This window comes from Euleptes europaea, chromosome 4 (assembly GCF_029931775.1).
Source record: "Euleptes europaea isolate rEulEur1 chromosome 4, rEulEur1.hap1, whole genome shotgun sequence".
NCBI classification, from domain to species: domain Eukaryota; kingdom Metazoa; phylum Chordata; class Lepidosauria; order Squamata; family Sphaerodactylidae; genus Euleptes; species Euleptes europaea.
Genome location: NC_079315.1, coordinates 19805301 through 19829133, shown reverse-complemented (window position 1 = coordinate 19829133; position 23833 = coordinate 19805301). Strand labels below are relative to the sequence as shown.

Genomic DNA, 23833 nt, shown 5'->3' with positions numbered 1-23833 from the left:
TTGAAGTCCCTCCCCAAACCCCACCATCCTCAGGCTCTGCCCCAAAAACCTCCCACAGGTGGCAAAGATGGACCTGGCAACCCCTAGCCCCATGTGGACTTCTAGCTGTGTTGGCACTTCGTGATAAATAAGTGGATTTTGGGTTGCAGTTTGGGCACTCGGTCTCTAAAAGGTTCGCCATCACTGCTATAGAGGACTCAGTATGGCTTCTGCAAAGGGAAGTCCTACCTTGCTAATCTCTTAGCATTTTTTGAGATAGTAAGTAAGTAGACAGAGGTGAACTGGTAGACATTGTATACTTGGATTTCCAAAAAAGATTTGACAAGTGGCCTCAACAAAGGCTTCCGAGTAAACTTAACAATCATGCGATACAAGGATGTATCCTTTCATGGACTGGTAATGATTAGGTGAGAGGAAGCAGAGGATGAGAACAAATTGATTGTTCGGCTCACTGGCTAAGTCTGACTGTATTATTATTTTTCTTTCCTTTCTCATGTCTTCGAATGTCCCTTATGATACGATGGTAGCATGTGGGATTTGACTTATTTTTGTGCTGCTGACAGAGTTTCTGGCTATTCAGGGCCTGTTTGTTCTTTTCACTGTGGAGCTTAGTTCCTGTGATAATTTCAGTGTCAAAAGGCATGGAGACATAGCTACCTAATACCAGCTTTGCTGTAGTCCTGTGCAGATAAATTGCTTGCGCATTGACACACTGTACGGGGAGGGAAAGCGGGCATGTGTGCTGGCCCCACCTCCCACGATTGTGGGAGAATGTGCCATGTGTACGCCCCTTCCCCATGATCAGTGATGCTATTTTCCAAATATTGCTCATGTGGAGGGTGTGTGTGTCACAGTGTAATAGATGAGCCTGTTGCCCAGAAATTTCCTCAGATAATGAGCCAGAGTATAATACAGTGTGGCTTTTGAACTATATAGGCTCAAACTATATAGGATCAAACCAGATCATCTAGCAATTCCATCAGCATCATTGGGTGGTACTGACAGTGTCTGGAGTTGGGTAGCTTCAAATGATGTAGGGTTTCTGTTATATTAATCCCTGAATCTACGGTCTAGTGTATACCAAGTCTTGCACACTGAGCATCAGTTTGGGGAATGAATGCTCCCTCCCTCGCTATACTCCTGTCTGCAGTGTAAATTCTTTCCCCCTTTTCCTTATTGGCTGTATTCATGGGTAAGCGATACATCAACATTGATGCTAATTATTGCTCATGCTAAACAGAGTTCTCGTTTTTAACTCTGATTTGAAACCAGTGATTGGCACAGGCTTGCAAACCCTGGTTAGTATTAATCATGGTTACCATATGTTCAGATGGAATACCAACCATGTTTAAGGCAAACAAGGGAAAGGAGGAACAGTGAGTGAGTGTGCCTTCCTGACATTTCCTCCATAGCTCTCTCATGTTTTAGATTTATGCCACTAGCGTGGTACAAAGGAGAAATAGGGGGCTACTTGTGGCAGAGTTCATTGATAATTATAGTCTATGCATGAGGATGGGAGGAGGTTATGTGCCTGCCTCGCCTTTGTACTGAAATATGAATGGCTGCTCTTTGTTTACAGTTAGTATATAGTATCAATTGGAAGTCACACCCAAACATGATTTTGTTTAATTCGTAAGTATACTTGATGTTAGAGTGGGTTGAAGTTGGTGTAGGGAGAATTCTTTGACTTATGTTCCATTGTGGTATGCTGCAACTCACGTTAACAGTACCATACAAAAAAAGCGTAGGCCCTTTTCTAATTTCCTTCAGTTGGTGCTCTGCTAAATGTTTCTGTGCTCTATTCTAGGAAACATTTCTTTTTCATGCTAGCCCAAGCAATCTCCCTTGTGTAAACAGCTTTTTGCCACTTAGACATTAGAAGGTGTAATAAAAATGTTCACTTGCTGTTGTTAATTACGGACTGCTCGATGGTTCTGCGCAAAAGGAGCCATGTGCCGTATGAGGATATCTGTTTTGTGTGCTGGCTTCGTGAAGCAAATATTCAGCGTGACTGTCAGCTGGAAAGCATAACAGAAGGCTTAATGATAGTTTATTCTATGTATGGAAAGCTTTTATTTTTGTACCCTGCTCTCTTTACTGATTATACAAAGTGCCTATTTATGGAAAGCTCTAATATAGGAAGGTGATAAAGATCCCTCTCCCTTTGCTGGATTCTTAGAGTGTGCTAATATTGTAAAACATGAGTTGCATTTTGAACACACAGGGAGAAATGACAGCTGGTTCCATCCATCAGTGAAACCAAATTATCCTCCTGTCTTGCTGAAAATGTCACTTTGAAACAAGATTTAGAATTCAAGGCTCATGAACTCAGAAACTGAGTTCCTGTGTTGAGGACTTTCAAAAAGAACTATGGAGTTCATGTACTATGTCTAATATTGCTTGAACTTAATTACAAGCTGGCTGTGAGCCGTGCTGTTTTAGAATCTTTTTTTTTGTGGGCGCCCGTATTGTCTAGTTCCTAGTTTAGCTTAAAGCAGGGATCTCTAACCTTTTTGAGCCTGCAGGCACCTTTGGAATTCTGACACAGGGTGGTGGGCGAAATGGCTACCATAAAATGGCTGCTGCGGGCGGTGGAACTGGCTCCAAAATGGTCGCCCCCAGTTTACCTTCAGTTATACAGTGAAGATCCTTTTGCTGTGATGGCACCTGCTGTCAAAGCAGCGTTTTTAAGAATCTGCGCTGAAAGCAGTTGGACCCTGCCTCCCGCTTAGGGGTGCCATGAAGGCATGGGGGTCAAAGGCTGGCATAAGAGCCTCTCAGAGAGTTTTGGGATCCATCTTCTGTGTCAAGCTTGGGCAGGAAGGGGTTTGGCAGCTAAACTTTCCCCCTGGCTCTAAGGTATGCCTGGCTGAACAATGTGTGTGTGTTAAGTGCTGTCAAATCGCTTCTGACTCATGGCGACCTTATGAATCATAGTCCTCCAAAATGTCCTATCTTTGACATCCTTGCTCAGATCTTGGAAATTGAGGGCTATGGCTTCCTTTATTGAGTCAATCCATCTCTTGTTGGGTCTTCCTCTTTTCCTGCTGCCCTCAACTTTTCCTAGCATGATTGTCTTTTCCAGTGACTCTTGTCTTCTCATAATGTGACCAAAATATGATAGCCTCAGTTTAGTCATTTTAGCTTCTAGGGTCAGTTCAGGCTTGATTTGATCTATAACCCCGCTGATTTTTTTTTTTTTTTGGCAGTCCGCGGTATCCGTGACACTCTCCTCCAACACCACATTTGAAAGGAATCTACTTTCTTCCTATTAGCTTTCTTCAATGTCTAGCTTTCACACCCATACATAGTAACAGGGAAAACAATGGCATGAATTAACTTAATCTTGGTGGCCGTGACACATCCTTACACTTCAGAATCTTTCCTAGCTCCTTCATGGCTGCCCTTCCCAGTCTCAATCTCTTTCTGATCTCTTGGCTGCAGTCTTCCTTTTGGTTGATGATGGAGCCAAGGAATAGAAAGTCTTCAACAATTTCAGTTTCCTTATCGTCAATCTTAAAGTTGTGTAATTCTCCTGTAGTCATTACTTTTGTCTTCTTGATGTTCAGCTGTAGTCCTGCTTTGGCACTTTCTCTTTTAACTTTCAGCAGTAGTCGTTAAAAGTCTTCGCTATTTTCTTCCAGTAATGTAGTATGGTTGGCATATCTCAAATTGTTAATGTTCCTCCCTCCAATTTTCACTCCACCTTCATCTAAATCTAATCCAGCTTTCCTGATTATATGTTCTGCATGTAGATTGAAGAGACAGGGAGATAAAATACATCCTTGTCTAACAATAGGGCTAGCTAATCTCCATTGTGTCACCCCGGTGATTCAATCAGCGCTTTTTTTTTTTTTAAGAATTTTTATTATTTTCTCATTTAATACCTCATACATGTGTCACTACTCAGTTATAAAATTAATAAATGTAAATTAAAGTCTAATAAAATTTCTAATACAAATATAAATGACTCCCCCTTCACTTTCTTCCGTCTGAAAATAAATTGTAATTACTTTTGCTAACACCATAATCCCCATCTATATAAAAAAGTCATCCTTTTCCTGTTTTATCTAATACAAATCTTATGGTATTCTAATTAACCATTATACAAAATATATACACGGGATTAAATCAAAATTTATCCTTTAAGTTGTTCCATCAAAAAATAATTGTTACAATAAGTTCTCCATGCCTCCTTACCCCCTATATAATAATAAAAAGAATTACCCAACATCTCTTTCCATTCATTAAAAGAATAGTTGTTTTATGTATATAATTTCCAGCAAGGTTCGCCCATTCTTTATTTTAAGCATTAATATTCTAATAAATCAATATCAGTTATGATTCTCTTTCCATTTAAACCAGTCCCTTTAACCCATTCCCTTTAATCCTATCACCAAGGAAGACCCAACTCTTTTATATTAGTCTCTTTGCTCGGAATTTCCAGCGTTTCCTTCTTGCCTCCAATAGCAATAGGCATCGGAAATCATCCTTGGAGGTCATTATTGAAGTCTCTTCTGCATACAGATGGTCTTCATAGTAGATCCAGGTTGTAGTCTGTTCCATCCCACGTTCAAGTAAAGGAATCTTGTCAGCTCCAATTTTCTTGCTTATTAGGTCCTCCAAGCATATGTTAAAGATTTCCTCAGGCAGGTTATAGAGACACAAATCCAAGTCCTTCACTGTCAAATCCATTGTTGGTAGCAGGATTATCGCACTTTGCTTATTGAAATTTCCCATTTCATCCGAGTATTTCCTCTGTCTTTCTTCTTTCTTGTCATCAAGTGGCAATTCTATAGAACCTTTAAGGTCTTCCTCATTTATTTTTTGGGCAGGTAACTGGATATCAACATTCATTGTAACAGCCATCCATTCCATCTGCTTTGCCATCTACTCCTGTTTTTTTAACATTTGTTCATACCATCTAGCATTCTATCAGAAGCCTCATAGTGCTGGGCAAACAGATCTTGGATTTTTTTCCATTTTCTCCAGGGTGTGGGTAAACTGTTAACTTTTATCAAGCACAATCACTGTGATTTTCTTCAAAGTTTAAAATACCAACGAGTTTTTTGCTGGCCGCTCTAGGTCAACAGTCACAGGAAACAGGAAGTCAGCCAGAAATGATGCAGCCAAGGACCTTCCATCTTCCCCTTTTTGTAGTTTTTAGTATAAGCCTTTTATTGGATGCACCGGGGGAGTTTCTGGTCATGCATAGTTCTGTACTTCCCTTCTGCAGAGTCGACAGGCATTTCAATTTTGAGTACGTGGCAGGCTGATCTTCCTAACCCGGAAAAGGTATTGTGACCAAGGGAGGGGTTTAGTGCTCCTTTTCCCTCAAACGTCACAGAGTCCAATTGGTATTTGTCATGTCCATCAAAAAGTCAATTGTTTAGTCTACCCAAATTTATAACTTCTTTATCCAATGTCTTATCTCAGCCAGTCAGTTTTTTGATGGGGGGGGGGGGAGAATGCGAAGTTCCCAATTATTTCTAACAGCCAGGCTGCTCTTCTATTCCTGGTAAAAGCGAAAGTATTCTTGTTACTCACATAGACTTCAGATGGTGAGGTATTTGTTCGTTAATTAGTTGATAAGTTGGTAATAGGTGGTGGAGATCCTGGCCAGACGCCAAAGAAAACGCTCATGGCAATGGTTCTCCCCTCGATGCCCAGCAGGACAGTCTCCACAATTCCGGGGGACTTAAAAAAGCTCCCTCGGAGAGTATGGGCGTCAAACTGCTATCTTCAGGCTGCAGAGGAATTCCTGTATCCCAATCCACTAATTAGGACTGGGTTGGAGTGAAATAAATCACTCCAATTAGAACGAATCTTGGATTCTCTTGAGAGCTCTCTCAAGAGACAAGCGCCGGGATCAGCTCAGCCACCGGAAGTCGATTCAGTCAGCGCTTTGAGCAGATCATTACTTACCCTATCAGCATCCATCCCAACAATCAATCAGTATTCAAGAGAGTAGTCCAGGCATTCTCTTGGGTCCTGATGAATCATCAAGCCTCTCCTATCTTATTGTTGGGACCCCGAAAAAGCAATCAATTCTTTGTCTCTGGCTTTCCTGCCAGCTTACCTCATACCGCCTCAGGACCCTTTTTGGGGTACAGATATTGGTCCTTTGGCCATTCATTGTGTGTGTGTGTGCTGGATCCATGCGCACACCCCCACTTTCATGTGGGCTCTCTCCTTTGCTCCTGGAAATGCTGGTCATTTTCCTCTTCAGTGCTGCTTTCCCTGGATGTCTCTTCAAGACTGGTAACTATCACCCATCCCTGAAACCTTATCCAACTTCCTCCCATTTCTCTTAGTCAGCTCTTGTATGTTTCGTGTATGCATGCTCATTGCTTGAGATATATTTCTTGTTTTTATTACTTAATTCTTTAATGAAACTCCCTTTCAACTGTGCAACTGCCTCCTCATTTGAGAATTTTCACCCAGGACTATCCTGGTATACATAGGTTATCGATCCCAGTTACTCCCTCTTGCTCTCTGTCTCCAACTAATTCCTCCCCCCCCCAAAAAAAAACTAAAGTGGAGACTGCCTACTTACGGTAGTAGCACAGTCAGTCAAATCTCCAGTGGCCATTGAGAAGCCTTGCTGGGCAAAAGCCCCACGTGGCCCTGCCCACTTTCTTAAAACATTTGGCGGGCACCGGAAAAAGTGTCAGCGGGCGCCATGGTGCCCACAGGCACTATGTTAGCGACCCCTAGCTTAAATTAACATTTTGCTCATGGTTGTCCTCCTGCATGCCACTTTTATAGAGGTGGTCATACATCTTTCCCATGATACAGTTGCTAATGGCTTTCTTGGAAAGTCACATTATAACTTGCCTGATTATTGAGGAGAAGATGGGAGAGGTATCTAGGAAACTGCAGAATTTGTTTATGTTTATCATACAGAAATTGCTTTTGTATTAAAGGCCCAGCTCAAAAGCATAATAGTTAAATTGAAGACGTTCAGGCAAACACAGCGATGAGATTAAATTTTTATGACCTTTCTGCATAACAAAATGAAGCCGTCTAGGAAGCTGAAGTGAGAGCCCACAGCTAAATAAACCCTGTTCTGGATTCCATAAGGCACTTAGTCCATACATTGGTATGACCAGACAACCCCAGTGCAGAATTTTGTTTAAATAATCATCTCCATTGGTTCTTAATCTAAGATTATGAATGAATCCTGAACTAAGGTGCTTTGAATGGATATTAAAATATGTGAGAGAAGGTTTACACATTTCCTGGAATCTTAGCAGTATGAATAGTTAGTCTATGACAGCTGTAGCCAATGGATAATTAGTTTTTTTCCTCCATTCTTTCTCCTTTTTTGTTTGTTACTAATGAGAAAATATTTTTCTTAATTCCATGGCTTGCCAGGTTTAATGACAGGTGTCAGGCCTCTCTTTGAAGGAATACTGTAGAATGAATAGCATATCAGACTGGTTATTGTGCTTGGAATTTCCATGTGTTGGTTTGTACACGCAAGTGGATTGATTACCTACAAACCTTAGTACTGCAGGGATTTAGATTCTCACGTTCGTGCATTCAAAAGGACACAGTTTTATGCGTACTCCAACCAGGATGTTGTTTCTGCACACTGGGTTACTCCGCAGAGCGGTCCTTTATTTGGAAAATGCAATGTGCGGGCTGAGCTGTACCTTGCAAAGAAGTCAGTTTTCACTTACTTTTGGAACCTGAACTTCTACACTGCAAAGCCTTAAGGAAATCAATATTAACTATTAAGAGGTGCATAAAAGAAGTATATGAACAAATGAAGCTGCCTTATACTCAATCAGACCCTTGGTCCATCAAAGTCAGTATTGTCTACTCTGACCAGCAGCGGCCTTTCACATCACCTGCTCACCTAGCCCTTTAACTGGAGATGCCGGGGATTGAACCTGGGACCTTCTGCATGCTAAGCAGAGGTTCTGCCACTGAGCCACAGCCCCTTCCACTATAGTAGACCACTATAGTTCCACAGTGCATGCCCGGAGAGTATGTTCTACTCACTTCTTTGGCATTCCTCCCCCTTTGTTAACTCCACTATACTTTTACAACCTGTCCCTTCCTTCCGAAGAGCCTTCGTGCTCGCCCGTTCAAATGCTGCGCCCTCAGCAGTATTAAACGGAAGATATAGAAATCTACCATATTCTGACAGACTTTGCCCATGCAATTCAAAGAAAATTGACACATCATCTCGTAAGATGATGGAATGCCCCCTTTAAACACCACTGAGATAAATGGATTGCCCCCCTATTGGTGAGAATTCCTGCCCCCCACAACAAGAGACAAAATAGTCCCCTTTTTGCTGATAGAGATCCAAACATAACATTGGCCGTGGTCAAATATTTCTCCATCATATTTTCCTCTAAGAAATAACTGCTCAGAACATATGGGTCATAGGAGCAAAGAAGGAAAGGACAGGACTGCAAAGCCTTGCTCATCTCAGATAAAATCCAACCTGCATAAACTTAATGCATCCTTTTTCAGATGTAAGGTTGGCATTGTAGAGAAGTGTATCCCAGTGACAGGGTCACTTCAGACAAAAAGGGCTGCTTTAGTGATACCTATTTTTATGGGCAATTTTGTTCTTCTTTGCATCATCCAAGCTAACACACAGCAGACCAGTACTCTACTTGAGCAATGAGCAGTTACAGATTCTTTTTTTATGAATGTTGGGGAAATAGGGTGGGAAGGTCAGAAAAATAGCCAGTCTCCCTTGTCAATCAGCTTGTTGGCTGACATAATTACATGCTATGCAGAGATGAGCAAGATATGTTTGGGATTTATTAAAACGGGTTGTTGTTTACAGCTGAACTGACATTTAGTAGAATCTTGTTCACGTAATAGCCAGTTGGTTCCTTTCCATCATTCTTAAAGGACAGAGTATGATAGCAATTTACAAACTGGCTTTGGGAAGGCAATGCATCAAAGATTCATTAACTGTCTTTGCTGGGAGGGAATCTCCAGCACCTGCCTGCCTTCCTATTAGCCTCTGTTATTTTCAGACTCTGCTTTCCCTTCTGGTTTCATCTCTTCTTTGCCAGAGCAACAAAGCCAGTGAGAGAGAGAGATGCAGTGTGGAATAATGGTTAGAGCACTGGACTAGGACCTGGGAGAAGTAGATTCAAGTTGCCTCAGCTGTGTTTTCTCAGTGACCTTGAGCCTCTCGCTTGTCTCTTCCCCTCCTTTCCTCCTATCTCACAGTGTACTTGTGGAGATGAAATAGGAAAGGACCATGTATATTGCCCTGAGCTCCTTGGAAGAAGGGCAGAATAAAATGTGGTAGAGTGGCCACCATCTCTAGCAGCCTGTTTTCTTTTGCTTGGCACCATCTTGAAAAGACGTAGGGTTAGATCCTTGTAAGACAGTTTTCTCCAGTGTTTTTTCCTCTGACAATTCTACAGGAGATGGCCACATTGACATGGGCTGAAATGTTAGTGTAGAGCAGAGGCATCAAACTCAGTTGTTATGAGCGCCAGATCTGACAATAAATGCTGCTTGTTCGGGCTGGGCCATACGTCGCCAACCCAGATCGAAAGTGGGTGTGTGTGACTACCACAGGTGGCTTGTGGGCTGGATAAGAACTCTCAAGGGGCCGAATCCGGCCTGCAGGCCATATGTTTGACACCCCTGGTGTAGAGTGTCAAGAAGAATTTGCATGAAAGGCAAGGAGTATTTGGAAAAGATCTAAGACCGTGTTGGCGAACCTATGGCACGCGTGCCATTTCTGGCACGCGTCGCTCTTTCTGCCGGCACGCCCGGCTCACCGCGGCTCAGCTGCTCCTCGCCCCTCCCTCCCTGAGCTGAGGCCGTGACTTAGCTCTTCCTGCAAGTCGCTGGCCTTTCTGGCTCTGCCCCGCCCACCTCCACTGTAGCCTCCTGGGTGCCTCGTGGTTCCCAGGAGTTTTTTTGGTTCGAGGTAGGAGCTGCCTGCCTGCCTGTCACCTCCGGAGGCCCTCCCATGCCCAGCAGCAGCAGCTCGGCTGCACTTGGTGCTCACCGGCTACCTACTCGTGAGTCGCCTCCCTACTCGTGAGTCGCCTGCCCCACGGAGCGTGCTTGCGCCTCCCCGAGCCCTCCCACCAGGGCGTCCGCCTGCCGAGAGAGAGAGAGAGAGAGCTGCCGCAACGGTTTGAGTGGTAAAGCTCAAATGGCGGGGGGGGGGGGGAATCAGCCTCCGTTTGCATAGTCTGGGTTTTGGGGGGGGTGTCGTTTGCAGGGGGAGAGGGGTCTGCTTCAGCCAGAGGGGGTGGGGAGGTTTCAGCCTCCGTTTGCATAGTCTGGGTTTGGGGGGGGGTGTCGTTTGCAGGGGGGAGAGGGAAGGGTCTGCTTCAGCCAGAGGGGGTGGGGGGGTTTCAGCCTCCGTTTGCATAGTCTGGGTTTTGGGGGGGTGTCGTTTGCAGGGGGGAGAGGGAAGGGTCTGCTTCAGCCAGAGGGGGTGGGGGGGTTTCAGCCTCCGTTCGCATAGTCTGGGTTTGGGGGGGGGTCGTTTGCTGGTGGAGTTTGCAGGGGGGAGAGGGGTCTGCTTCAGCAGGTCGGGTGAGGTGGCAGTTTGCCTGGGGAGGGGCCGTGGTAGAGCATCTGCTTGGCATTCAGAAGGTCCCAGGTTCAATCCCTGCATCTCCGGCTAAAGGGACTAGGCAAGGAGGTGATGTGAAAGACTTCTGCCTGAAACCCTGAAGAGCTGCTGCCAGTCTGAGTAGAGTAGACAATACTGACAATACTGACTTAGATTTTTATTGGGTGCTTCAAAATACATTCCATGACCTGCGTGAAACACTTGAGAAGATAGAAGGGATGCCAAAGGATAGCACAGTTAGTTCTGAAAACGAAATCCTTAAAGTGTGGAATTCTCTGCCAAATAATTTTAAGTCAATGAAAGCACTTGGGATTGCTTTCCTTACTTTGTTTGGATCGTCTTATGCTTGTGAGCAGCTGTTTTCAGCTTTGAATTATATCAAATCTGACACCAGTAACAGACTAACAGATGACCTGAGTGCAGCATGTGTTGCTCTCAAACTTACAAACTATGAGCCAAGGGTGGACAAATTATCAGCAAGCACACAACAACAAAAATCACATTAATTGTTCAAAAGCATGCCAAATGAAAACTTTTACCTTTCAATAAAAAGTTGTTTGTATCATTGAAAGCTCTGTTATTGTGTTTTTCTTTTAAGGCAAAAGATGTTAATGTATGTGTTGTTTTTTCTAAACTAAAACCTCAGTATTCAGGTTAAATTGCCGCATTGGCACTCGGCGATAAATAAGTGGGTTTTGGGTTGCAGTTTGGGCACTCGGTCTCTAAAAGGTTCGCCATCACTGATCTAAGAGGATAGGGGAGAAGACAGAAAATTAGATTTGGGGTATACAGGGGAAGCACTGGGGTGAAAAGAGATGAGTAGTGCTTTTTTCTGTAGTGGCTCCTCATTTATGGATTTCATGTTCCTTCGTTAGCAATCTGCTTAGTGTAGGTTCGCATAGATCTAATCATTTTTGTGTGCCTGGTTCTTAGATGGTGTGTTTTGTTTCTGGCTTTCTTTTTCTTGTTCCTTTGGGTAATGGGTTTATAAACGCCAGTTTTTACAGGTTTGATGCAGTGCTGTGTTAGGGAATTTGATATTTAATTGTTAGGTTCTTTATTTGCTATGAGACATAACATTTCAATCTCCAAATAATAGATAAACAAAGTGGTGCTGTACTGCTAAGCTGTGGCCCCCTCCCTGATACTATAATATACCATGGAGAGAAAAGCTAATGCAAAATTAATTTGCAATCTGAAACGTGAGTCGTCAGCAAACTGGATTTCTTTGATTTCATATTCTATTCCAGCCTTACCAGCTCCTGAGATATCTGGGTTTAGAATGTTAAAGTTATGGGGCTGAGGCAACTTTTTTCTTGCGCATGGAATATGTTGACAGTTGTTCTCTGAGTCTTCAGCTATACACTGAATCATTGCCATGTTTCCAATACAACAAACCATGGTATGTTGCTATGTGATCAAACCAAGGGGATCCTCAGACTTGTGTGCTTCCTGTTTCTTGTGTGTGGCTCAATAAACACTTTATCAGAAAGCCATAAGTTGTTGATTAGTCTTATCCACAAGGTATGGTTAGTTGACTTATGTGCAGATCAAATTTCCAAACTCTGAAATCAAGTCCTGATTTATAGGGAGAACAATAATCCATAGTTTGTGCTCTGAAAAGAATGATCTTCCACAGTTTGGTGAAAAACTGGAGACTGTTAGATTGCCAGCTATGAGGGGATGGGGGGAGCAAGGGTGACTGGTGAGTGTTGTTCACATAATGACATAACAGAACCATGGTTTATGTCTAAACCAGCGGTCCCAAACATGGTGCCTGCCAGTGTGTCTCTTGATGCCCTCTTGCTCCTTCCCGAAAGCATCTCTTCATGAACCACTCCTATCTTTCCGCCACCTCGTTGAACCCAGGAGGCGTCACCTTTGGGTCTGAAGAGAGCCCACATTCAGTAACAGTTGCCTCCCTGACAGGTAGATGCTTGGGTTGGAACCTCCTGACATGTTGTGAAATCATGCAGTGTCTTGAGATTGGGCACGACCCCCCATGGAAACTATTTTGTGATTGGTCTCACCCACCCTGTGGCAGCCATTTTGCTGTGGTGCTGTATGTTCTTGTGACATCACTATGTCATTTGTGGGGAAATTAGAGATGGGAAGGCCTGGGAAAAAAACCAGAAAAATTGGGGGGGGGTGAGTCCCCCCCCCCGTTTTTTTCCTTTTCCCCCAAAGGCAGTTTTTTTCGGGGGAAACGGCTTTGGGGAAAAACTGAAAAAAACCACTGTTTTTTCTTTCAATTTTTCCGTTTTTTTTCCAGGCCTTCCCATCTCTAGGGGAGATGTATCTTACATGATTCAGAATGATCTAAAGCAGTGGTTCCCAAGCTTTTTGGGCCACCACCCCCTTGGTTCCACAAACTCAACCCCAGTGCCCCCTGTCCTATAAAAAGTATTATTCAAAATAGGGGCTTGCATGACACACTAAAGAAGATAACAATAAAATTTCAAAACAGTAACAAAAAATTAATTTTTTTAGTTGAAATTTATTCAGCAAAACTGATGAACTTGATCCAGTGGTACCAGCTCTTCAAAGTCTGGGGAAAAATTCTGATAGTTTCCCCCAAATTTTCCAGCAAGGGGCCATAGCTTGATCTATTGTAAATTAGTGAACAACACAGTTGAAGGGGCCCACCTCTAGCGCCCCCTGCTGCCCTCTTGCCTCTTAGTGCCCCTCTAGGTAATCCCACTGCCCCCCAGGGTGTGGTACTGCCCACTTTGGGAACCACTGATCTAAAGGAACGGTTCCTGGTTTGAAACGAATGGCCATGAAATTGTACTACCGTATATACTCGAGTATAAGCCGAGTTTTTCAGCCCAAAAAAAGGGCTGAAAAAAGCCAACTCGGCTTATACTCGGGTCAATACGGTAGGGTAGGGGAGGAGGGAGGAGGGAGGAGGGAGGAGGAAAACCTACCATTGCCGCCATCCTTCGCTGCCGGCCCACTCGCGTTCCCGCGGCCTGGGAGCGGCCAGCGGGGCCTGCCTGGGAGCAGGCAGGCCTCGCCGCCGCCCCCGCCTGCCGCCGGCCCGCTCTCCTGGGAGCGGCCAGCGGGGCCTGCCTGCTCCCAGGCAGGCCTCGCCGCCGCCCCCGCCGCCTACCCGCTCGCCTTCCCGCGGCCAGCGGGGCCTGCCTGCTCCCAGGCAGGCCTCGCCGCCGCCCCCGCCCCCCCGCCGCCGGCCCGCTCTCCTGGGAGCGGCCAGCGGGGCCTGCCTGCTCCCAGGCAGGCCTCGCCGCCGCCCCCGCCGCCGCCCCCGCCGCCTCCCCGCTCGCCTTCCCGCGGCCTGGGAGCGGCCAGCGGGGCCTGCCTGGGAGCAGGCAGGCCTCGCCGCCGCCGCCGCCCCCCCGCCGCCCCCCCCCGCCGCCGGCCCGCTCGCCTGGGAGCGGCCTGCGGGGCCTGCCTGCTCCCAGGCAGGCCTCGCCGCCGCCCCCGCCGCCTCCCCGCTCACCTTCCTGCGGCCTGGGAGCGGCCAGCGGGGCCTGCCTGGGAGCAGGCAGGCCTCGTCGCCGCCCCCCGCCGCCGCTGGGCCCGCGAGGGTTCCTCTGGCCAGCAGGGGCCTCCTGCAGGTCCAGCAAGGCCGCGCCGCCATCCCCGCCGGGCCCGCGAGGGTTCTTCCGGCCGGCAGCGGCCTCCTGCAGGGCCGGGAAGGCTGCGCCGCTGCTTCCTGCCGCCGCTTCTCATGGTGAGTAGGGGGTTCAGGGGCTCTTCCCCCTCCCCCCCTTGAATGGCACTGGGGTCGGGGTGGGTTGGGGTGGGTTGGGAGGTCCCGGGAGGCCGGTGGGAGGGCGACCTGGGGCAGGGGCAAGATCTTCCCTGCGCTCTAAAATGGCGGCCGCCATTTTAGAGCGCAGCTTTACCAGAAAAGGGAATTTCTTATTGACCCTCGGCTTATATGCGGGTCAATAAGAAATTCCCTTTTCTGGCCTCAAGTTTGGGGGGGTCGGCTTATACTCGGGTCGGCTTATACCCGAGTATATACGGTATATGTCATTTTATGTTGCATGTTTTTGTTTTTTTTGTTCTGATAGGTGAAAATTGTGTGTGTAAAATGTTTGGTTTGTTTCCTCAACCTTAATAAATGGTATTTAAGACTTTGTTTGGGTAAGTGTTCTACCTCCTTTGTTTGTTTGCAGTGGCTTTTAATTGCCTCCAGTTCCTGGGCCCTGATGAGCAAATTGTTTGCTGTGTAAACATCCTCCTTTCAAGGCTGATTTGCATTGCTAATGATGTTGACCTCAATGGATTTACTTGCTTTTGTTGGTGTTAGAAAAGGGTGAAAGTCCCAAGCTCAGCCTTGAATATTGTTAATTTCTTAAATGCAGGGTGAGGAGGCTGTTCCTTCCTAGAACTTGTCCTGTAACAAGAAAGCAATATCCTGAAATCCCACATTATATGTTGACCGAGTGTGGTTATTTGATAACTGGAAAGTGCTCTGCACATGCTCTTTGGTACTTTTTATTATTTCAGATATGCCTGCCTGCGCTTAGCGCACTTTTCAAGGTATATGTTGATGAGCCCAGGGTCAAATTAAGCCACACATTCAACATAGCTTTTCAAGGTAACAGTTTTATAGTTTCCAATCACCTTTGTTTCAATGTTTTTGTGGCGATCTTTGTCCAGGTATATTGTTTCAAGCTTTGCAACTGTGCATATCATTGTCCTAAAGTTATCAACTTGACGATGGCAGTGCAGAGGGAAACCCTTATAAAAATTGAAACAGGAAATGTATCTACTGAAGACGGCTGAAAATAGAATGGGCATCCTGGTGCCTTAAATAGCTGTTAGTGCTTCCGCTCTGTATAAGTAAACCTATTTTTGCTTTGTTTTTGTAATCATTTTTTAAAATAAGAGCTTTTGTGCAAAAACCAACATGATTTTTAAAAGTCTGCATTTTTAACTTTCCTTGGCCGCGCTTGTGATTTACCTTTTTATTAACACAAACCCCATAATTCTCACTTTCTTGTACATTTTGAGTTCAGGAGGCACACAGCTGTCCTACCATAAAGCAGTCTGCGTAACTGACTCACACTGTACAGGTACACTGACATTTGCCGTGGTAAACATAAAAAAATGTGAAGCTGAAACAGGTATTTGTTAACATATTTAACGCATAGTTAAATTATGGAACTCCCTGCCCCAGAATGTGGTGATGGCTGCCAACTTGGAAGGCTTTAAGAGGGGAGTGGATATGTTCATGGAGGAGAGGGGTGTTCATGGCTACTAGTTAAAATGGATACTAGTCATGATGCACACCTGTTCTCTCCAGGATCAGAGGAGCATGCCGAATATATTAGGTGCTGTGGAACACAGGCAGGATGGTGCTGCTGCAGTTGTCTTGTTTGGGGGCTTCCTAGAGGCACCTGGTTGGCCACTGTGTGAACAGACTGCTGGACTTGATGGGCCTTGGTCTGATCCACCATGGCTTTTCTTATGTTCTTATGTTCTCTTTCGGCATGCAGTCTGAATAGGCTCTCAGAGCTGTTTCAAGTGCTACCCAGTGACAAATCAGGTTTGCCGCTGGGTGTGCAGTTAGCAGGAGACGCAGCCATTCTGTGTTAGTCACATTCACGCTTTCTCTTTAGAAACAGAGCCGTGTTTCTAAACCCTTCATTTCTGAAGGATTTCCAGTCGGCTGTGGAAAGCGTGCTCTAGGTTTAATAGCTAGGAATAAAGCTTTGCAGGAGAGCTAGAAGGTATTGGAAACGAAGCGTTTAAAGATATTTGGGGGACAGAGGAAAATTCCAGTACTAAATGTTGAATAGATAATCAGTTTGATTTATGAGAAGCTTTATGATAACTTTAAAAGCATTGCCAGGGGTGTGATTCCTCCAATATACTTATGCAAATTGATTTTAGTGACTAATGGCAGGATGGCATTCTGGAAAAGCATTTCAATAATAAATGAGGACCAAAGATTATGCCACTTTCTCAGGGTGCCTTATGATGTCACCAGTCTGAATCAACACACTATCTGTCTGGTGAATATTAAGAACGGGAATAATTGAGGCTTTGAGAGGAGAATGCCTAGTCCCTGCTTCCATAGCATCCGTGGCAGGCAGGCAGGATACCTTTCGGACAGAATAATTAAAACTGCCCCTTTACCACCCAATTTCTTTGGCAGAGAATCTGTATATAAGCTAGTCATTCTGTTTGTTGTGTCTGTATGTAGAGGTGCTTTTGGATGGCCACTTATGGGAAGCAAGGGGAGTGTGTGTCTCTGTGTGTCATTCAGTAGAAATGGCATAGTTTGTTAGCATGAGGGAAGGAGAACATTCCATTTGTAATGCTTGTGCAACAGAGAAGACGTCTTTTGTGCCTGGGCTAATGTGTCAGTTGTGGCTGGCGCTACCACTGCCCTTATCTTGTGGTGGGAATTACATTGCTCGCAATGGCTGTGTCGATTTTTCTTTCTTTTGAATTGGTCCTTTCTTTTCTACTTCCTGTATGAAGGGGGGGAGGATGTGTTGTGGGCTCTTTTTCTCATGCATATTTAGTTTTGTGGAGTTCAGAGCCTCCAGATAGGCTATGAATTTCATTGCATCTTCTTGTATCAGATAAATTGAACTCTTAAGAGTTTGTTTTGCAATTTGCCTATTCATAGGATGCTGCTGTTGCTTTTGCTTCCAAAAGCAAATTGTTGCATCTCACTTGAGCGCCAGATGTTTTCGCAACTGTTATGCACCAGCAAGCCCAGCCTTTCTGTTTAGGAGCATAGTGGAGAAGGAGGCAGAGTTTATCCTATGATAATGAATATTTTAATTTTAATTTTATTCAGTTTATAGTCCGCCCTCATTCCCAGCAAGCCGGGCAGAATAGCTGCAGTGACCTGAAAGATGCGTATTGCAGACAGGCATATAAAGGCAAAATCATTTATAACTTATTTATTTGCAAAACTTGTACTCTGCCTTTCTGCCCCATCAGAGCCACCAAGACGGCTAACATTTAAAACAAGCATTATAAAAACACAGCATAAAAAGATTAAAACTGAAATATATAAAGTAGGAAAGCAATTTAAAACATACAGTAGGAAGGAAAGATCACTGAGGGAACGCCAGATGAAAGAAAGAAGTCTTCATCTGCTGTTGAAAGACAGTGACCTGTGGTGGGTGAATTCTTACCCTTGCCCTCAGTTGCCCATGTTTAACCAATTGAGCAGCAGGAAAAAAGTTGGAGGGGGGGGAGAGAGAGAGACAATGTAACAGCATCTGCAATGCTCCAGGAATTTACCATAGAGATTGGGAGAATTCCTAGAGCGTTACATGTGGGTATGATGTCACAGCATTTGCAGTGTTCCCCCATGCTCCACTCCCCACCCCCCAATCCCTGGGATTCACAGATGTGAGCCTGGCAACTTGTTGTTGCCTCAGATGGTTACCTCATGAATTTGCTGCAGTCATTGTCTATATATTAGTACTACGTATGAACTTAAGCTGCTGGTATTTCTTGTATGTCTGTTTGCTTGTCTGACAAGCTTTATTTTCTGTTATTGACTATGCAGTAATCAAACTCTCCAAACTAGCTAGTCATTTTTTTAAGTTGCACAACGTACATGTAGGGCAGAACTTATACGTTCGCAGATTATTTTATATAGCTAAAGCACGGTCTCTCCCCCCCCCCCCCCAATACAGGTTCCAGTTGCACATTGTTTAGGGCCTCCAAGACACTACAAGAGGAAGTTTTGTGCTGTCTGCAGAAAGCAGTTAGAGACTCCAGCGTTTCGTTGCGAAGGTAAGGCTGACGACACAGTGGGTCATGTTCGGAAACGAGGCCTGTCGGGACACCTTCTGGTGTCTCTCCTGCAATGCTCAGTGGCTTAATTGACTGGAGAAAGACCGTGGACTATGGAATGGTGGTGGTGGGCTGCGAGGAATTGGGTTAGAAAGGCAAAAAGGTCAGAAGGAAGGAAACTCCATTTCCCTTTTCCCCAACAGCTGTGCTTTGTATCTCTAGCACTGCAATGCTATTGAGGCTGACCTGCCATGGTAGTTGTGTCTCCTTCTGTTGGGAGGGCGTGTCCCTTCCGGAACATTTAATTCTGTGTACAGTGAGAGGTTGTGGCTGCTGCGGTGATTGTTCTCAAGATAAAATTCTGATGTCCTTGTAATGTCAAAAAAAAGTGTTTTATCATTGTCAGACCGCTGGTGCTCCTGGCTCAGTAATTTTTACTTTGATAGTGAACACATGAAGCTGCCTTATACTGAATCAGACCCTTGGTCCATCCAAGCCAGTATTGTCTACTCAGACCGGCAGCGGCTCTCCGGGGTCTCAGGCAGAGGGGTCTTTCACATCACCTACTTGCCTAGTCCCTTGAACTGGAGATGCCGGGGATTGAACCTGGGACCTTCTGCATGCCAAGCAGATGCTCTGCCACTGAGCCACAGCCCCCTCCCCAAGCTCTTAGATTTTCTCAGCACAGTCACCTAAGATTCTTTGACTGGCAATGCTAGGAATTTATGTTGGAACTTTCTGCAATGGTGAGTCACACTTTCTGGTACTGATTTATTGCCCCTCAGAGTCCACTATGGAAAGTGGGGTTCAGAATCTTTCAGCCTTTCTGTGTTATAAAGATGGTGAAATGTTCTCAGAGTGAAACAGGAGACAAGACAATGTGCAGATACAAGCAAGTGTAAAAGAAAACTTCCTTTTCAATCTGCTTTCAGTATGTGAGCTACACGTGCATACAGATTGTGCCCCGTTTGCTTGCAGTGACTGTCGCCAGACCCATCAGGATGGTCATCAGGATCATGTACGTGCAATGACTTTTGTTTTAAAAGGAAGCAACTTTACTTGGTGATGCTTTTGATTATTCTGCTGTTTAATGTTTATTCTCTGTTCGATTTAACGTACATTCTGTGTTCACATTGAAGCTTCCGTTCTTTATACTTAAAAAAAAAATTCGTCCAGACTTTCTATTCGTATTTCAAATGCAAATAATACTTTGAAAGTATGCACTGTGTGGCTGTTTTATTTAAAAGGAAACCGTTTGAAATAATTGCCTTGCCTGATGCATTCTTTGCAGGACACATACCATCATCACTGGAGGGAGGGGAATCTTTCTTCCGGTGCACGTTGCAAAATATGCAAGAAGACATGTGGTTCTTCAGAGGTGCTCTCGGGTATGAGATGCGAATGGTGTGGTATTCTGGTATGTATGCAATTTTTATGACCCTCTTAATGGCCCAGCCGGGGTCCTCAAGGCCTTTTTTGACCATGCTTCACATAAAGATACAACAAGGAGTATTGTTGAATCACAAAGCCTAAACAATACATTTTTATATTGAAAAATACTGAAATGGGCACAAAGAGCAGTGGGAATCATTTGTAAGACCAGCACGAGCTAGACCTATAAATGGTTTCCGTATATTTTTTTGGAAACTGTGTAGGACGTACTTGTATAATGACATTAAGTATATGATGATCTCAGCAAATGAATCACTGATTTTAGAAAACTAAAGATACAGCCCTTTGAATCGACAGTCCTCAAATATTTTGTTTGTGTTTTTGAGTGACTGGATAAAACTAAAAATTGGCAATGCTTCATGCTGCTGAATTTGTTTTGTGCATGACCGTGTTTGGAATCTTTTTATTAAATCGACACAGTTACTTGCTTTACAGCAGGCTTAAACCCAAAACACATTAACATGAATATATGAAGGTGCCTTAACACCTAATCAGACCATTGTTCTCAGTTCTGGGTGGAAGGGCATCTTGCATTTTTGGGTATTACCATCACGTGCCCAGGGAGGCAGGACCAAAACTTTTCTTCAACTTCCTGTCTCCCTGGGCGGGAAACCCAGTTTCCGTCCTGCCTTGTGTAGGGTGGCAGCGTTTTCTGTAAGCTCCGTGTGCGTTCCTGCAGTCTTTCCCTTGTGTGTTTCTCTTTGTCTGCTCCTCTCCTTGTGTTTGTAGCCCGTTCCCCACCTTCCTCCTGCAATTTGGACGCGGTCGCGTTCAATTCCCTCCGCTTCCCTCCTCTCTCTCTCCCCCCCCCGTCCCCGCTTCGCCCTCTGGGCAAGATGGTAGACGGCAGGAGGGATTCAGATTCGGACCTCCTGTCCAAGGGGGACCAAGACCCGGCCCTCATTTCCACAGGGCGGAGGCGCAAAGAGTTCTTGGGCGGCCGAAGCGGCGGCCGCGTGGCGCCCAGCCCCAATGGCCTCTGCGGCAACCTTAATCATGGCACGAGCCTCTGTAGTCTGGCTCAGGAAGATCATTCAGCTATACAGTGGGGACAATCGTAAACTGACTGAAGGGCTCAATAGGCTCCTAAAAGCCTCAGCCTTTATGGCAGATGCATCCTTGGACGCTATGTCCTTCGCAGCCAGAGCTACGTCCTCTAACGTAGCAATCAGGCGGGCCCTGTGGATCCGACCTTGGCATAACGAGTTAAAGAACAAGACACTGACTATGTCTTACCCTTATACAGGGGGGAAGCTCTTTGGTGAGAGGCTAGAAAAAATTCTAGTCGAAAATAAAGATAAAAAGAAGGTTCTCCCCAGATTTTATAAAAAGGATGGGAGGTCCTCTTCATCCTTCCCTGGCTTCAGGTCATCCCACACTCTTGCTACCTTTAGATCAGATCAAAGAAGGGGTACATGGAGCAACAACAGCAACTTCAGGGGATCATCTCGCAGGGGGGGGCAACAAATTTTTTCATCCCCCCCAGGGGCACCAACAATTCTTCAACAACAAAGGAGACAAATTCCCCAAGAACCCCAAACAGTGACGCCAACCTCCCGGAGATCGGGGGCAGGCTCCTTCTTTTTCACAAAGCGTGGAAAAGATCTTACACGGACGCCTGGGTATCTCGGGTCATTCAATCAGGATATCTCATAGATTTCATCAGCATTCCCCGGGACAAATTTGTAAATTCCCCATGATCAGTGCGAGCAGAGAAACACCAGAGAACACTGGAGGCAATTGTGCATCTCCTTCAAATCCAGGCCATAGAACCAGTTCCTCAAAACGATCAGGGCAATGGGGTATATTCAATTTTCTTTACAGTCCCCAAGAGAAATGGGGACTGGAGGGCTATTTTAGACCTAAAGCACCTGAACAGGAGTGTTCGTTACAGAAAGTTCCGCATGGAGACACTCCGGTTCATACTAGAAGCCCTTCAAATAGATCAGTACCTCACCTCCCTGTATCTGAAGGAGGCATACCTCCATGTTCCCATCCATCAATCCCACCGCAGGTTTCTCCGCTTCTGCTACAGCGGGAAGCACTATCAGTTCAAGGCCCTTCCATTCGGGTTGACGTCCGCCCCCCACGTCTTCACCCAAATCCTGGTGACACTGGTAGCACTGCTTCGCCAGGAGGGGATCGTCGTGTTCCCATACCTAGACGACCTCCTGATCTGCTCAAGATCCAAAGAACAGGACTTAGCTCACACTGCCAGAGTGATCAGCGTTCTCACTTCGCACGGCTTTCTAGTAAATATGGAGAAAAGCTATCTGATCCCCTCACAAAGGATGGAACACCTGGGGGTCATCATAGACACCTACAGGAATTTAGTGTTTCTGCCCCAGGACAAGATAACCAAACTGCAGGCTCTAGTCAAAGCCACCATCTGTTCCAATCGGGGCAGAATCATGAACCTAGCCAAGTTGCTAGGGAGCATGGTAGCATGTCTCAGTTCGGTTCTGTGGGCCAGGTTGCATTCAAGGGAACTTCAGAAGTTGCTCCAGCCATTTCAGGACCTGATTACTCAGATCAGGGACAAGACTATCCCTCTGCCTCTAGCCCCTAACCTGGTGGCTCAGAAGCAGCAACCTCAACAAGGGATTACACTTCCTAGTGGAGGATCAAATCCAGGTGTTCACGGATGCCAGTCTGGAAGGGTGGGGGGCGACCTGTTAGTCCCTTGTGGCTCAGGGGTCCTGGTCCAAAAAGGAAAGAAAGCTACACATAAACAGACTAGGGCTGAGGGCAATTCAGTTGGCCTTACTTCACTTCCAACACACCCTCCAACACAAACATGTTTTGGTCCGAACGGAGAACATCTCGGCCAAAGCTTATGTCAACAAGCAGGGGGAGTCAAGATCCCCCAGCCTCCACAAGGAGGCAAAAGCGATCCTTGTTTGGGCAGAGTCAAACCTGTTCTCTCTCTCCGCAGAACATATCAGCGGCGCTCTAAATTGCCAGGCCGACTGGTTGAGTCGGAAAGTCCTGGACAAGGGGGAATGGTCCCTCAACGAGTCCATCTTCAGCCTGATTCAGGAGAGGTTCGGCCAGCACCAAGTGGATCTCTTTGCCTCGGTGAACAACCATCTCCTTCCCAGGTTTTTCACCTGGTACTTTCACCTGGAGGCAGAGGACATGGATGCTCTGGTGGCTCTGTGGCCACAGGAGCTCCTGTTCGCATTCCCACCCATTCCCATACTCCCGAGGGTTGTGTGGAAAATCAGGAAGGAGAGAGCAACAGTTATCCTCATAGCTCCTCTATGGCCGAGGAGACCTTGGTTTCCCAGCCTACAGAGAATGTCCATCCAATCACCCTGGGAGCTCCCACCCATTCCGGAGTTGCTGCATCAGGGGCCCCTGTATCACCAACAACCTCAATGGCTGCGCTTAACCGTGTGGAAATTGAGCGGGGATCTCTCTTAAAGATGGGCTACTCGCCTGCAGTAGTGGACACGATTATAGAGGCTAGAAAGCCATCGACCAGGAGGATCTTTAATACTTCCTGGAGGGCCTTTGTGCTCTGGTGTAAAAGAAAGTCGGTCGATCCGCTTTCCCCAGGAAATCCCAGGATCCTGGAATTCCTTCACGAGGGTCTAGAAATGGGCCTCAAAGCATCCACTCTACGTAGGCAAGTGGCAGCCCCATCTACTATTCTCACTGAAATCGAGGGTTACCCTTTGTCTCGACATCCGCATATAATAGCCTTCCTAAGGGGTGTCACACAAACCAGACCACCGGTCGTGCACCGTTTTCCCACCTGGCGCCTCAACGTGGTCCTCACGGCACTGACTCAACCACAGTTTGAACCTATCAAGGAAGTTTCCTTGAGAGTTCTGAGGATGAAAGCTATTTTCCTCACCGCGGTGACCTCTGCTCGACGCGTTTCCGAGCTCAGAGCCCTTTCCTCCAGGGAGGGCTTCTGCGTTTTTCATAGGGACAAGGTGGTGCTGAGAACAGACCCCACATTTATACCAAAGGTTTATACCTTCCTTTTGCCCTCATCCGGTTCATCCCAGGGAAAAGGAATGGCACAAGCTGGATCTGCGCAGGTTACTA

The 23833-nt window shown here is 45.8% G+C and overlaps 1 protein-coding gene across 1 annotated transcript in view; it reads left to right on the top strand.

Annotated features, from left to right (window-relative positions):
- The window catches only part of DGKQ (diacylglycerol kinase theta), a 103265-nt gene that overhangs the window by 33627 nt on the left and 45805 nt on the right, over positions 1-23833 (top strand). Inside the window, exons 4-6 of the mRNA XM_056848944.1 lie at positions 18223-18322; positions 19255-19340; positions 19614-19739. Of these exons, the coding sequence (XP_056704922.1) occupies positions 18223-18322; positions 19255-19340; positions 19614-19739 (312 nt within the window). The remainder of the gene's footprint in view (positions 1-18222; positions 18323-19254; positions 19341-19613; positions 19740-23833) is intronic.